Genomic DNA, 12,911 nt, shown 5'->3' with positions numbered 1-12,911 from the left:
AGAGAAAGTTGAGGGACACAACAAAATCTATCAACATTTTTACAACATCCTTGTTTTGAGCTCTAATGAGTCCCGGTATAATCTTTTCTTTTCTTTTTTTTTTTTATAAATTTTTTAACATTTTATTTTAACTTATGGTGGATACCGTGGATTGACACCTCACTTCTTGAAAACATGTTGTAGGATTTTGTTGTGGCTGTAAAACTCATGTCTACATGACTACATCCACATGCTTCTCAACCATCACTCTCATATAAAGGACATTCACAACCATCACTCTTATATAAAGCACAAGTGGACAGCTACATTTACAAACTGGGGCGGGTAATCATCAAGGGTTGGGCATGGTTGCAAATTATTCTAGTTAGTAGCGAGTAGCCGATATGAGAACAAAATTCAAAGCTGAATCCAATTTACAAAATCATTGAAATTCAAAAGAAAGAGATTCAAAACCCGTAACCAATGCATTGGTTGCTCTCCTTGTATAATTTACAGTGTAGTCGATCAATATGAGACATCACTGAAAAAATTGAAGGCATTATTCAACTAGATTCTTTAGAAGGAACAAAATTGGATCACGAAATGAGAGCATCACCCAATTTGAAATTCTCTCATTTATTTTCTTCAATGAATTCTTTGTACTCTCTCTTCATTTTCACCCCTGACACAGTCCTGCATAATCAGACTAGAAACAGTTAGTGGCAGCCGAGAACCACTAACCAAGCAAATAGGGACTAGATTCATGCAAAAGACATTCATAGAGACTTGACACAAGATGATAATTTCCCCAATCTCCTCTCCATAAATTGAATGAAAAAGAAAGCTTTCCAAAGTCAAAATCACTCAACCACTAAAACACAAGAAATAGAACTACTTTTGTGCTGTGTATCAATATCATAACATCTCACGCCAATATGCAAAATTTTGCCAAATGAAACACCTCCATGCAATGACAAAAATTGGTTAACACAATGAGTTTATCAGTCATAGTCCCACGAAGAAAAAGAAGAAAACAAGGGATCCGTTGAATTTCAAGTAGTTAGTTGGACCGATCAAATAAGAAGTCTTAGCATTCGTTTGGGAAGCATGTTTTGCCCGTTTCCCAGCGGAAGCATTTTTTCCCTGTGAGTCCCGTGCACTATTCATGGGACATGCACGGGACCCACAAGTACCATATTCAGAAACTTTTTCTTTAAAACTGGGTCCCACAACATTATTTTACACATTTAAAAATTATTTTGCTACAGTGTTTTCAGTTTTCAGCAATAAGCGGTATTTAAACAGACTTTTACTTAGAAAAACATAACCGGATAGCAAGAATTAAAGAGTCTGAGAGGGCAAAACAAAAGTAAAAATCCAAGAAAACACATGCAGTGGGACAAATGAAAGGACAATATATAACCAACCTTAGCATTTCCTTATTTTTTAAAAACTGCACACATGGTGTACCCATAATTCCAGCCGCTTCTGCTATTTCTGGATCTTCCTCAATATCGATTTCAACAAAATGTACATTTTGATCAAATTTGTCTATCACCTGCCACCAGAAGTTAAGTAAAAGTGTGACATATTCTTCATAAGTCATTCAATAATATATAGCATGAATCATTAATCGTGAAACATAAAGTAAAGTTTCCATCATGCATGAGAAGCATTGCTTGTTTATTCTCTTCACACAACATTGGTAACTTCTTCCTAGTAATACCCTATATCTGGTCTTGAGTTGACTTGGCTATACCATATTCTATGCAAATTTATCAGAATATGTGAATCACTTACAAGATGCAACTTCCACTCACAATCCACACAGTTAAGTATGGACCAATTGCAATAGTGGTAAGGTTCCAAGTGATACGTTGGCCATTAAGGATATTGGTACTGCAGTTCACCATGTTCTGATTTAAGAAATTTTTAGAGATGTCATCTTATTCATTAAGGATTATAAAATGGCTTGTTTTTCTGGAGGAAAAAATGTGGCATTCAATGCAGAAAGTCAAGATGTCATATTTACATGTACTTGTGACTTCATCTTCCATCTATAAAGCCAAAACTCAATACATGATGAAACCTATTATACTAATGCTCCTGCCTTTGGCTCATGCTTTTACTTATTAAACTAACACCCACCACAGCTCTATAATTAGTATTTTTCTGTCTTTGGCTACCCAAATCAATATCAGAAATGACCAAATTTCATTCCNTAAAGTTCAAAGTTTTTTTGTAATTTAAAATTATACATATAACATGAGTTTTTGGATTGGATAGTAACTAACATCCATCTAATAAATTTGGCATGTTAAAAACAAAGAGAATGTGTAATCCAACATTAGAATTTTCAAAATATGAGTTCAATACAAAGTTATTAAGATGTATAATATTAAGAAAGAATTACACTAGGAGAAACTTGACCCCAACATATATATATATATATATATAACTTCATAATTTTTTTTTTTTTAATTCCTATAAAATATTCATACTCAACCATTAATGTTTTTTTTTTTTTTGGGGGGTTGGGGTGTGGGGGGATGAATGACTTTGGCCCTAAGGAAGTAATATTAAAATCAGTGACCTTTTCCTTATGAGATGCAGTTCCCAGCTGATTGGGTACGCCCTAGAGTCAACCATGCTAGAAGAAAAAAATAACATAGATATACTTTGCAACCATCCTTTCATGTTGTGCAAGCTTTAAGTGAAAGGCACATTATTTTTCCATATGTCGGTCACTTCTCCTGAGGCACTTTATCGGACTGTTGTATGAGAAATAAGGCTCAGAGAGTCACTATGATCATAATGTAATTTGTATTATGCCCAACATATGAAACAAGCAAATTTTCTTTAAATTACCATCTCCTCTTTTATTAACAGATTGTCATCTGCAACATGCTGCATGCACGTCAAGATTTTATACAACATAATGAATTTCTTTTACCAGAATTTCACATGGCTAGAATGGGTTCTATCATGTGTATCATAACTGAGATATCATTTACCATGACAACTTAGCTGGCATTGATATATAATGCAAAAGCAGAACAGGTTTCAAACTATGTACCTTACTAAGAATTGGCTTCAAAGTCCTGCATGGACCACAGGTTGGTGCAGTATAAAGTACACATATAAGCCTTGGACTTTCATGGTACAATTTTCTTAATGCATACTGAAGAAAGAGAGGGAAAAAATGTAAGCACTGAGCCAACTTATACTGAAAAACCAAAAATGGGAAATGCTTTGTTGACGTGAGATTTCAATTAACATAAAAGTTCACATTGAAGCAAGCATTTTGGGAATAACATGTACCTGGCCCTTATGCTTTGTAAGTGTAATGTCAAAGCCTGCTTGGACATCCCTATCAGTAAGTTCCTTCTTAACCTCTTCAGTTTGGGGCTGTCACAAGAAAATTCATTAAGACAAAAGTTAGAACCTTTTAACCAAAATTTATCAACATCCCTGGTCAACACTTAGAACCTTTTAACCAAAATTACTCGATTAATTCTAAACTTCCTAGGAGCCAATGAGCTCTAGCCTAAATGGCACTTCCTCATCCAACAAGAATGGGATGAAAGATAAGGGATGAGGTCATGGGTTCAAAATAGGTATATGTTTGATGTGGTAAGTGCAAAGTAATTTATTTTAATGTTGAAAGTCAATTGGATTATATTTTAGATCTTCATATTTAATTGGATTTTATTTTAGATCTTCATATTTAATTAGGTTACTAGTATTTTATTTAATTCCTAGAGTCAAGGGCATTTTTGTGATTCAATAATGGGATTTCCCAAGTCAATTGGAATTAGTGTTTTCCTTGTCAGTTAAAATTAAGGTTTAGTCCACTAGTCTATATAAACACAGTATTGTACTCCTATGGAGACAATTTACAGTTTAGTTGATTAATAAAATTTCTCTTGGAATCTTCCAATGGTGTTCCCCCACCACCCCCCCCCCCTTCCTTTTTGATAGGTAATCAAAGTTTTATTGCATAAAAAGAACATAATGTTCACGATGGTGACAAAATACAAGTAACTCAAGAAGAGATACGAACAGAAAGTAGAAAATAAGAAATGAAAATACATTGTGTAAAACCCCAAATTCTAGACCACTGAAATAGAGTCCCAACTAGCTGAGACTTCAAAATATCTGCAAATCTCACGATATCTTCAAAAGTATAGTATTCCTTCCCTCCAAATTAACCGCATAAGACAAGTTGGAACCATATTCCAAATTTTAGAAAAATGCTTCCTAGCCAATTCCTCCATCCAAAAGAAGAGTGGCTACTGTCTTCGCATCACCCATTGGATCCCAAACATCAAAAAAACTTCACACCAAAATACTTACAATGGAGCAGAAGATGATCCACATTTGCCTCATCACAACAACACAAGCAACACCAATTTGGATAGAGCTCTTAGAAAAATATTGTCAATGGTAAGAATTCTGCCCCAAGTAGCCTACATAAAAGAAAGACACCCTTTTAGTACCTTCCAATGGTGTTGACTCCTGGTTATCTATTTTTTATTTTTCTTTCCTTTAAAATTTATTTATGTATTGATTTAGTTTTGTCCCACGCAATGTGTACTCACCAATTAAAATATAATAAGAGATAAACCCTTCAATGGATTAGTCGAGTATGGGACTATCCAAATTTAACCAAAAGGATCTGAAATCTTGCTCTGTAAATAAGCAAACGTTTTCCTTTCTTTTTGGATAAGCCATTAGTAATTGGAAGAGAGAACATCCACCATCCTGATTATATATGCATGGTACCCAACTACGTGTTTTACAAGGTTTATTGGTCAATACATGATCAACAAGATAGTTGGTCCAGTCTATTGCTCTTCCCTGTGCCAATTTCACATTACAGCGATGGTTAACAGGTAAACCTTTGTAGCTGCATAGTATGCATAGTGATTGGCAACTTTGTACTTGAGACTGCAACTTCTAAACCATGGAAATTTCTACTCCTGCCAATAGTTTAACACTCTTTGTAGTTAATATGGGCATGGGTCCAAAAGCACTAGGAGATTTTACTCGTTACATCTAGGCAGTCTGCAGACTTCTTTTGCTCTCCATGGCTTCACTGGCTGTAATAAAGTCTTGGGGCTTGCAGCGATAACTTGGTATGTTTACTATACAACCATTAACTAAAATATGCCTATGGTTAAATTAACCAATTGACCAGCTTTAAGAAAGATAATGCACAGACTTGACCACTAGGCTAACCAATATTTGTCCCAACAAATGCTAGTATAAGAATTAAGCTTACAAAAATTATGTGCACCAAACTGTTACACATAATAATTATTTGCACATCCTATGTTCAGCTTTGTCTGTGAATTTAAGCAATCAAAATTCCCTTCTCCACCGGAGCTTCCTTTTTTTTCTTTTTTTCTTTTTTTTCTTTTTTATAAGTTTTGTACCAGAGTCATGTTAACAACAGTTTTCCAATGCATGGGGATGACAAGCACATGTTAAGGTACTCTTATCTCTAGAGTCTATAGAAAAGTAGAACTGATGAATTTGAACCTCATCAAATACCTGGTGAAACTCAATAAGGAGATCTTTGCTCACAAGATATCTCTCAACTGATAAAGCAGCAACGCATCCAGATCCAGCAGCGGTTACAGCTTGCCTCCATTCATGGTCCTATTAAGATAACAAGAATTTGAATTAGAAGATAATCCACAATGATAATGATTCACAAACATATGGTAAAATCAGATAATTCAGATCACAATATGAGATTGGACTTATACAGCCAAATGACAAAGTAATTAAACTTGATAGGCAGATGTGCTTTCTGCTTAGCTATAAAATTCAATTATTTCTGTTGTTTAGAAATATTAACAAAGAGGTTTTCTTGACATTGTGAAGATTCACAGCTTCCAATACAAATGTAATAGAAGGCTAAAACCTAATGCCTTGCACTATCTCTTTCTTCTATAAATGGGGCATGCCAAGAAACTGATTAGATGACAGAGTTTGTAACATGCATCACTTCCATTCATACAAAGTTTTCCCCAACTTGTTCAAAGAATTTCCTTGAATGTATCCTGACTCTTCATAAATCCAACAAGCAATAATTAATAGACACAAGCTTTGTCATTACATATCTAATCAATACAATTTCTGAACCAACAAGATGACCACTAGTTGAACTGTTGCAACATTTGGGCCAGAGGCTAGGGTAAGGTATCTGGGAGACACAATAAATCTTGACAGGTCCTGGACCAATTGAAAACTGAAGAAATAAAAATGCTAACTCTGGAGAGGATTACCTGTACATCTCCAGCAGCAAATACACCTTCAACTGAAGTTTTTGCAGTACCCTCTTCAACTAACACATACCCAGATCTGTCGAGCTCAACTTGGCCTTCCAACAACTGGCTATTTGGTGAATGACCTATACCATAAAATAACCCCTTGGCCTCAAGCACAGATTCCTCCCCAGTATCAGCTTTTCGAAGTAAAATTCCAGACATCTGGCCTTTTGTATTGCTAACAATATCCATGGTCTCTGTATTGAAGTGCACGGTGATATTGGGATTGTTGTACACTCTGAAACATTCGCGATAATCAACCTGTTAAGCAAACATTCAGGGAGTTGAAAACTCACATACAAGTTGTTCATTAGTACATAATTCACCAGCAAAAAGGCAGCCAAAAACAGACCACCACAAACTGAAACTTTTTAGCCACTACTAAGAAATTGACAGTGGCTTATAATTAGTGTCAAGGCAGAGGGCCATTATAAGTCCCATAAGACACAAGGTTTAAACAATGGCATAAATGAGATTTAACATTCTTTGAAGTGGCTCTCACTAGACAATTTAAACAATAGAAATTATTGCATGGTAATTCAGGTAAAAATATAAAGTTCTATCACTTCTATGGGCATCAGACTAAAGATTGTGTAAAAAATGCTGTTAAAAGCAAGACTACCTTCCTACACATTACAATGCACTACCCTCTGCAACATGCCATGTTAAGTTAGAAAGGACCAAAATCAATCATGTAAACAACAAAGAAATTTAAAGGTGATATGCTATAATCTAATTGGTGTTATTTGATGCCCCCAACTGCATAGGTACAAAAGTTAGCTGCTACTTGCAACAAATAAATTGTTTGATAAAACCACTCAAGGTCAGCATTGTTCCTAAAGTCAATTTTTATGAAGTTAAAGCTAATAACTATTTATCAATAAAAACCAATGTTCCCCTTTTTATAATCCTTGTACCCAGTAGCAAAATTATCAATGGGGCACAATTAAATTCTAAAGTGTCAAATTTGATCTCCTCAAATCCCCCCCACCCACTTTTTTCCTCTCTTTTTCCCTCTTAAATAAGGAAAAGCTTTAGAACACAATGGACTGAAAATTACTAGAGAGGGCTTCTTGGAAGACATGCAAGGCCCAGTTCATCAAGACCTAAATGTAAACAGAAAGCATGCCATATTCTCCAAAATCCATATAAAACAAGTTTTCCCAATATCTAGAGAAAAAATGAATTCAGATATGATTTTAAATATCAATTGCTTTATTATAAATACATAGGAACCTGCGTTTTAAAGTAACTCATCAAATTCCAGCTACACAGGTTGTATGTATCTAATAAACCACATATCCAAAAACTTTAAGCCAATAGGAAATGAGTTTGTTTAATCATTTAATAATTATTCTAACACTCCCACTCATGTATGGGCCCAAGCTCCCCCTAAATAAGTGGGGCCCAACACGTTGAAATTTTAATTTTTCTTAAAAAGGGAGGTAGAATGGACACAAGGTTTGAACTCAAAACTACGTACTCTAATACCATGATAAACTGACTCCTGTCCCAAAAGCTCAAGCTGATAGGATTTATTTATTATTATTTTTTTATTTAATCATTTTTTCAACAGTTCCAAACCCATGTACCATCCAGATCAAGCAGCCTAGGCTTCTCATCTTTGTCCCTGGACCAAATGGTTCCATCAATATCCCTAGTGGCATCTATGAGTCTCAATCTGTGTTGGGTGAGGATGTGGGGAATTTTTGTGCCCTATTCTTCCCCCCACCCCTGATAGGTCAACTCATGCATCTATACTAGATTGAACCTATGACTTCACCATCAATCTATTTGCTCACAAAAGGAAAAATAATAATTAAGACAGAGTTATGTATTAAAAAAAAAATGGATAAAGGATAAAGGAACAAAGATTAAGACAGATAGACTCAACTGGAAGGTCCCATGAAATTACTAAGGAGCATGTGGCAGGGAAAGAAAACGGATTAAGGAACAAAGATAGATACAGATCTGATACATCAAAAGAAACTATAAATTAATATATAAATAACTAAGAAGCTAGTAAAAGGATGAAGACAATCTTTCAGATAATGAGAAGTTTCACTACATTTTATATATGACACAAACTGACAATGAGACTGAGTAGCACAAACAAGAACTTCAGTAGCTGTACAAGTAAATGATAACTTCAAAACAACAACATTGAAGGAAGGGCCACCAGAACTCACCTATCTTGCATTGCTCTGGAAGCCTTTAGTTGGTCTCTACGTACAAGTAAATGAACATGACGAGCATATTTAGTTAGGTATATTGCTTCCTCAGTAGCTGTATCTCCTCCACCAACAACAGCAAGAACTTGGCCCTTAAACAATGGTGATGCTCCATCACAAATCGCACAAGCACTAATTCCCCTACTCCAAAATTCATCTTCACGGGGTAACCCGAGCCTTTTAGCGGTAGCTCCTGTGGCAAAAATGACACTGTGGCACTTAACCTGAGATATAAACATGAGCAAAAAATGAACCTTCACAAAAATTGAACCAACCAGATTTCTTTATATAACCAAGAAATGAGGATTGACAGCCTATACGCATAACATATAGACTAATTAATAAGGATGTAATGGAAGGGGATATGTAGCTATTTTTAACAATGGCTATGACAGATTATCAAATTTTATATATATATATATATAATATAAAATGCATGCAATATAGGGAACAAGAAATTTTGCTCTTCTTGCTTCTCTCTCTCTCCCCTACATGTGATAATATCTATTTTGAATCCCAACAATCATGCCTGATTTTTTAAATAAAAAATAGGCTTCATTACTTATTATACCTCTAACTTTGATTCTCTATCAATGTTCCAATGTCCCCCCCCCCCCCCCCCCCCCCCGGGAATTCCAATTCATGATTAATGTTATCCTTCCATCAAATGGGATACTATTATGACACCCAAAGGAGAAGGAGAAAGAGAAGGAAGTACCCATAGATTTTTCTTTTTTCTTTTTTTGCTTAGTAATTTTACTCATGCAGTCACGGGGACCCAAACCCCCAACCTCGACCAGCACCTCACCATGGCTATAAGTGGTGGAGGTGCTAAATAACCCAAAGGCCATTGGCAAAAGAACCCATAAATGTTCAAGGAGACTATATATTCATAAAGAAATATGTTGTATATAACTGTCTTAGAAGTGAATATTACTCTGTCATGTTCCAAATGTATATATCCTTTTCTAGAATATACCGCATTGACAAATCATGTTCTACTCATGCCCCACCGATTTAATGACAATTATGACCAAGACAAGATAAGTGCTCAGATGATGCATTAATCATGATGCATGGTTTACAAAGAACTTACTGGAATCACCTTCATAAATGGTCATCTCTGATGAGCAGATTCAAAGAAACAGTTCAAATCAAGTTGTTCTTTATTAAACAATTTGGAAGTTCAGTAATGAAGTATGCAATTAATTCAACAGATATATAAAACAACCTGCTGAAAAGATAATATATCACCTTACGTTCACTACTTTGCACAGTAAAAGGACGACTTTTTACATCAATAGATTCCACATCTTCTTGGAACAACTCTGCTCCCCAACGCTCTGCTTGCCGTCTCATCCTAAACAATACCAAATGTCAAGAATCTATTTGAAATTGCATCTTCCTATGCCAAAAATTAATAACAGAACATGACAACAGTCCAAAAAAACATTTGATATCATATATGTTTACTATACCTGTCCATCAAATCTGGACCAGTTATTCCATCTGGAAACCCAGGAAAATTCTCGACTTCAGTGGTAGTCATCAACTGTCCCCCAGGAACACCACCCACTTGATATCCCTCAAACACTAGAGGCTTCAAATTAGCCCGAGCTGAATATATTGCTGCTGTGTATCCTGCAGGACCTGAACCTATAATAACCACATTCTCGATATTTTTTGCTGCAAGAATAGCAAAACAATCATTCCCTAGATTTTGATAGTTATCACAAATAACAAAACAACTCCTTTTTAGCCGCATAACCCTGAATTGAGAAGCCAGATTTTCATTTCAAACCAAGGGATTTACAGCATCCAAAGAAACAAGAAGAACAACCCAATCCTAGCTTAAGCTAAGATGCCTTTGGTAAATCAATCAGGCCATAAAGAAAGTAAAACATAATAGCATATCATATTAAACAAAATGTCACAATTATGTGCTTACGTCTATAATGTTTAATCAGAGCCACATATGTCAAGATGTAACCAAGGTCTGTAGGCATATTTAAACAAGAAGTTAAACATAGGGCTCATCAGAGAAACTGAATGGTTTAATGTCATGCTAGCTCAACTCAACTGAATGGTTTAATGACATATGAATAAGGTTCGTTATGAACCTCCTATCAACTAATTCAGTAATTCCACCTAGTTTAGTAACAAGTTCTCAATATAACACAAGTACATGCATAATTTGATTGCAAAATATTGCCCACCTTAAAATTCCAATAATTTCTAATAAAATTATTTAGAACATTTGACAAATTCTCAACAAACTTGCCATAAATAAAACTCACAAATCATATACTATATAATAAAAGTTGGGTCTTAGAACCCGTGATTGCACCAAGTGGCTACTCTTTATTAAAAACTTAGGCAAAGTACATAATATTACTATAGTTTGGGGTTGCTTCAAATTAAACCCTAAATTTTAAAACATTTTAATTAAAACCATTAAAATTTCAAATCTTTGCCATTCCCGCCCTCAACGGCTCACTATTAACTAACATAAATTCACATAAAAATTCTAAGCCCTCTTTATACCCTATGAGAGTAATATAATTATATAATTATTAATCATTTAGTAATTGTCACCAAAAAATTTACAGTAAATCATATATTATATAAGATCATGCCTAAATCATATCATATCATAACAAAAATTGTTCCCTACACATTGTAATCGTGCTAGATGCCCGCTCTCTACTTTTTTATTATTTTCTCTTTATAATTCAATGAAAATAATTAACATAGTTGCTTTAAGTAAACTTCCATTGCCAAATTTTTAAAAAGTTCAAAAAATACTACTCAATTAAAATTCTACAACCAAGAGTTTCTAAGAAAGACACGGTTTTCCTCCAAACGCGTTCCCCTTATTTTTTTTTTGATAGGTAATCAAAGAAATGTTATAAATGAGAAAAAATAAAAGTACAAGCAGTTCATGATGATGAACAACAAGATAGAAGAACCAAACGCGTTCCCCTTATGTGGCGAATCATAAAACCATATGCATGCATTAAATCAAACACAACTTATTAAATTATTTAATCGAGTCATACAACTAAAACTACATGTGAATGGTCGTTTGAATCGCCATATAGTGACTAAACATTTATCTGACACAATGTGAATATTATATATATATATATACTATGACGTTGTCATAGAGCATACTATACAACAATCCTCACTAGTAATCAAACTTGTACGGGCAACTGACCCCGCCCATCAAAACTAGTTACCTGGTAATTCAGGGGCTTTTCACCCAGACTAAGCAGTTTATACTCGTACAATGTGAATTATATAATTGAAACATGTTCTTAAATTTACATATGAATTTTGATTAATCGGTGGGGGATAACACTAAATAGTAAATAACTATAAAAATAAGCTAAATTACACAATGTAGGTTTAGCCAATAATATACACAAGTCCATCTTGAAAGTACTAAAAACCAGTTTTCTAAACCAAAACTTGATTTTAAGCTTCCTTAAGAAAGTGATTTTCGTAAAATTTTCATTTACACAAAAAAGCAATCTTTAAAGAAAGCAGGAAGGTCCGTTTACCAACTCAAATTCTTTAACCAAAAAGCAATTTAACTGAAATAACTGTCCTCAAAAAACCATTTCCAAAATGCACAACCAAACACCACCTTAAGCTAAAGCTAAACTTACCTGGAGAGGTAGACGAGGAAGAGGCACGGACTTCGAGGAGAGCGCGTGGGCGAGTACGGTGAGAGAGGAAGCGGAGAGCGCGTGGTCGAGTGGAGAAGGAGTTGAGGAGGAATAGGCTGTGAATGTGTGCAGCGGAAGCAGGAGGAGTTGAAGCAGTAGTGGTGGTGGACATGGCTGTGAGTCTGACTCGCTGAGTCGACACAGTAGTAGGGGATCCGATTCCGAGTCCGATTCCTATCTTGGAGTTGGCAGCAGCAGCAGTAGCACACACTTGTTTCAGACCATACAATAGACTTTCGGTTAGCCTGTTATAATGAGGCGTTTCGTGTTTTTTTGTTTGTTGGGGTCAGCAACTGTGGCACACGCTCTGGATAGGTAGCTGTATTTGCAAGACTAGCGGTTAATTTTGCAACTCGCTTGGATTTTTTCTTTTTCTTTTTTAATTTTTAGTCTCAGATAATTTATGGTAGTATTAGTGGGGAAAAATAATTTTTAAGTTTTGTTCATAGAATTGAAATTTATTTGAACAATAGGTGAATTGTAATATCTTAGGTCATATTACCAAAAGTATAGGGTTAAATATTGCCTTGATTGAATATCCAACCTCGTTCTATATCATTCTATTATTATCTCCAAAATATTAAGGGTATTCGCATCAACTCTTGTAAAAATTTTTGTATATTTTAATG

General features: G+C 34.9%; 1 protein-coding gene across 1 annotated transcript; it reads right to left on the bottom strand.

Moving 5' to 3' along the window:
- Positions 1-325: 325 nt before the first annotated feature.
- On the bottom strand, positions 326-12,508 carry LOC112013935 (NADPH-dependent thioredoxin reductase 3). Its single transcript, XM_065779199.1, has 10 exons — positions 12,223-12,508; positions 10,027-10,234; positions 9,803-9,908; positions 8,507-8,772; positions 6,276-6,555; positions 5,536-5,643; positions 3,301-3,387; positions 3,056-3,160; positions 1,407-1,537; positions 326-672 (listed from the first exon to the last, which is right to left on the bottom strand). Exons 1-10 carry the CDS (start codon positions 12,392-12,394, stop codon positions 612-614), a joined length of 1,524 nt encoding a protein of 507 aa, XP_065635271.1. The 5' UTR covers positions 12,395-12,508; the 3' UTR covers positions 326-611.
- Positions 12,509-12,911: the final 403 nt, after the last annotated feature.

This window comes from Quercus suber, unplaced genomic scaffold (genome assembly GCF_002906115.3).
Source record: "Quercus suber isolate HL8 unplaced genomic scaffold, Cork oak 2.0 scaffold_202, whole genome shotgun sequence".
NCBI lineage: Eukaryota > Viridiplantae > Streptophyta > Magnoliopsida > Fagales > Fagaceae > Quercus > Quercus suber.
This window is presented reverse-complemented; position numbering and strand designations above follow the sequence as displayed.

Excerpts from the sequence above, each read along its gene's own strand:
- LOC112013935 (XM_065779199.1), bottom strand. The coding sequence starts at position 12,394 with ATGTCCACCACCACTACTGCTTCAACTCCTCCTGCTTCCGCTGCACAC. Across the intron at positions 6,556-8,506 it reads TCCAGAGCAATGCAAGATAG|AGTGTACAACAATCCCAATA; the intron begins GTGAGTTCTGGT and ends CGAATGTTTCAG. Across the intron at positions 3,161-3,300 it reads TTACAAAGCATAAGGGCCAG|TATGCATTAAGAAAATTGTA; the intron begins GTACATGTTATT and ends CTCTTTCTTCAG.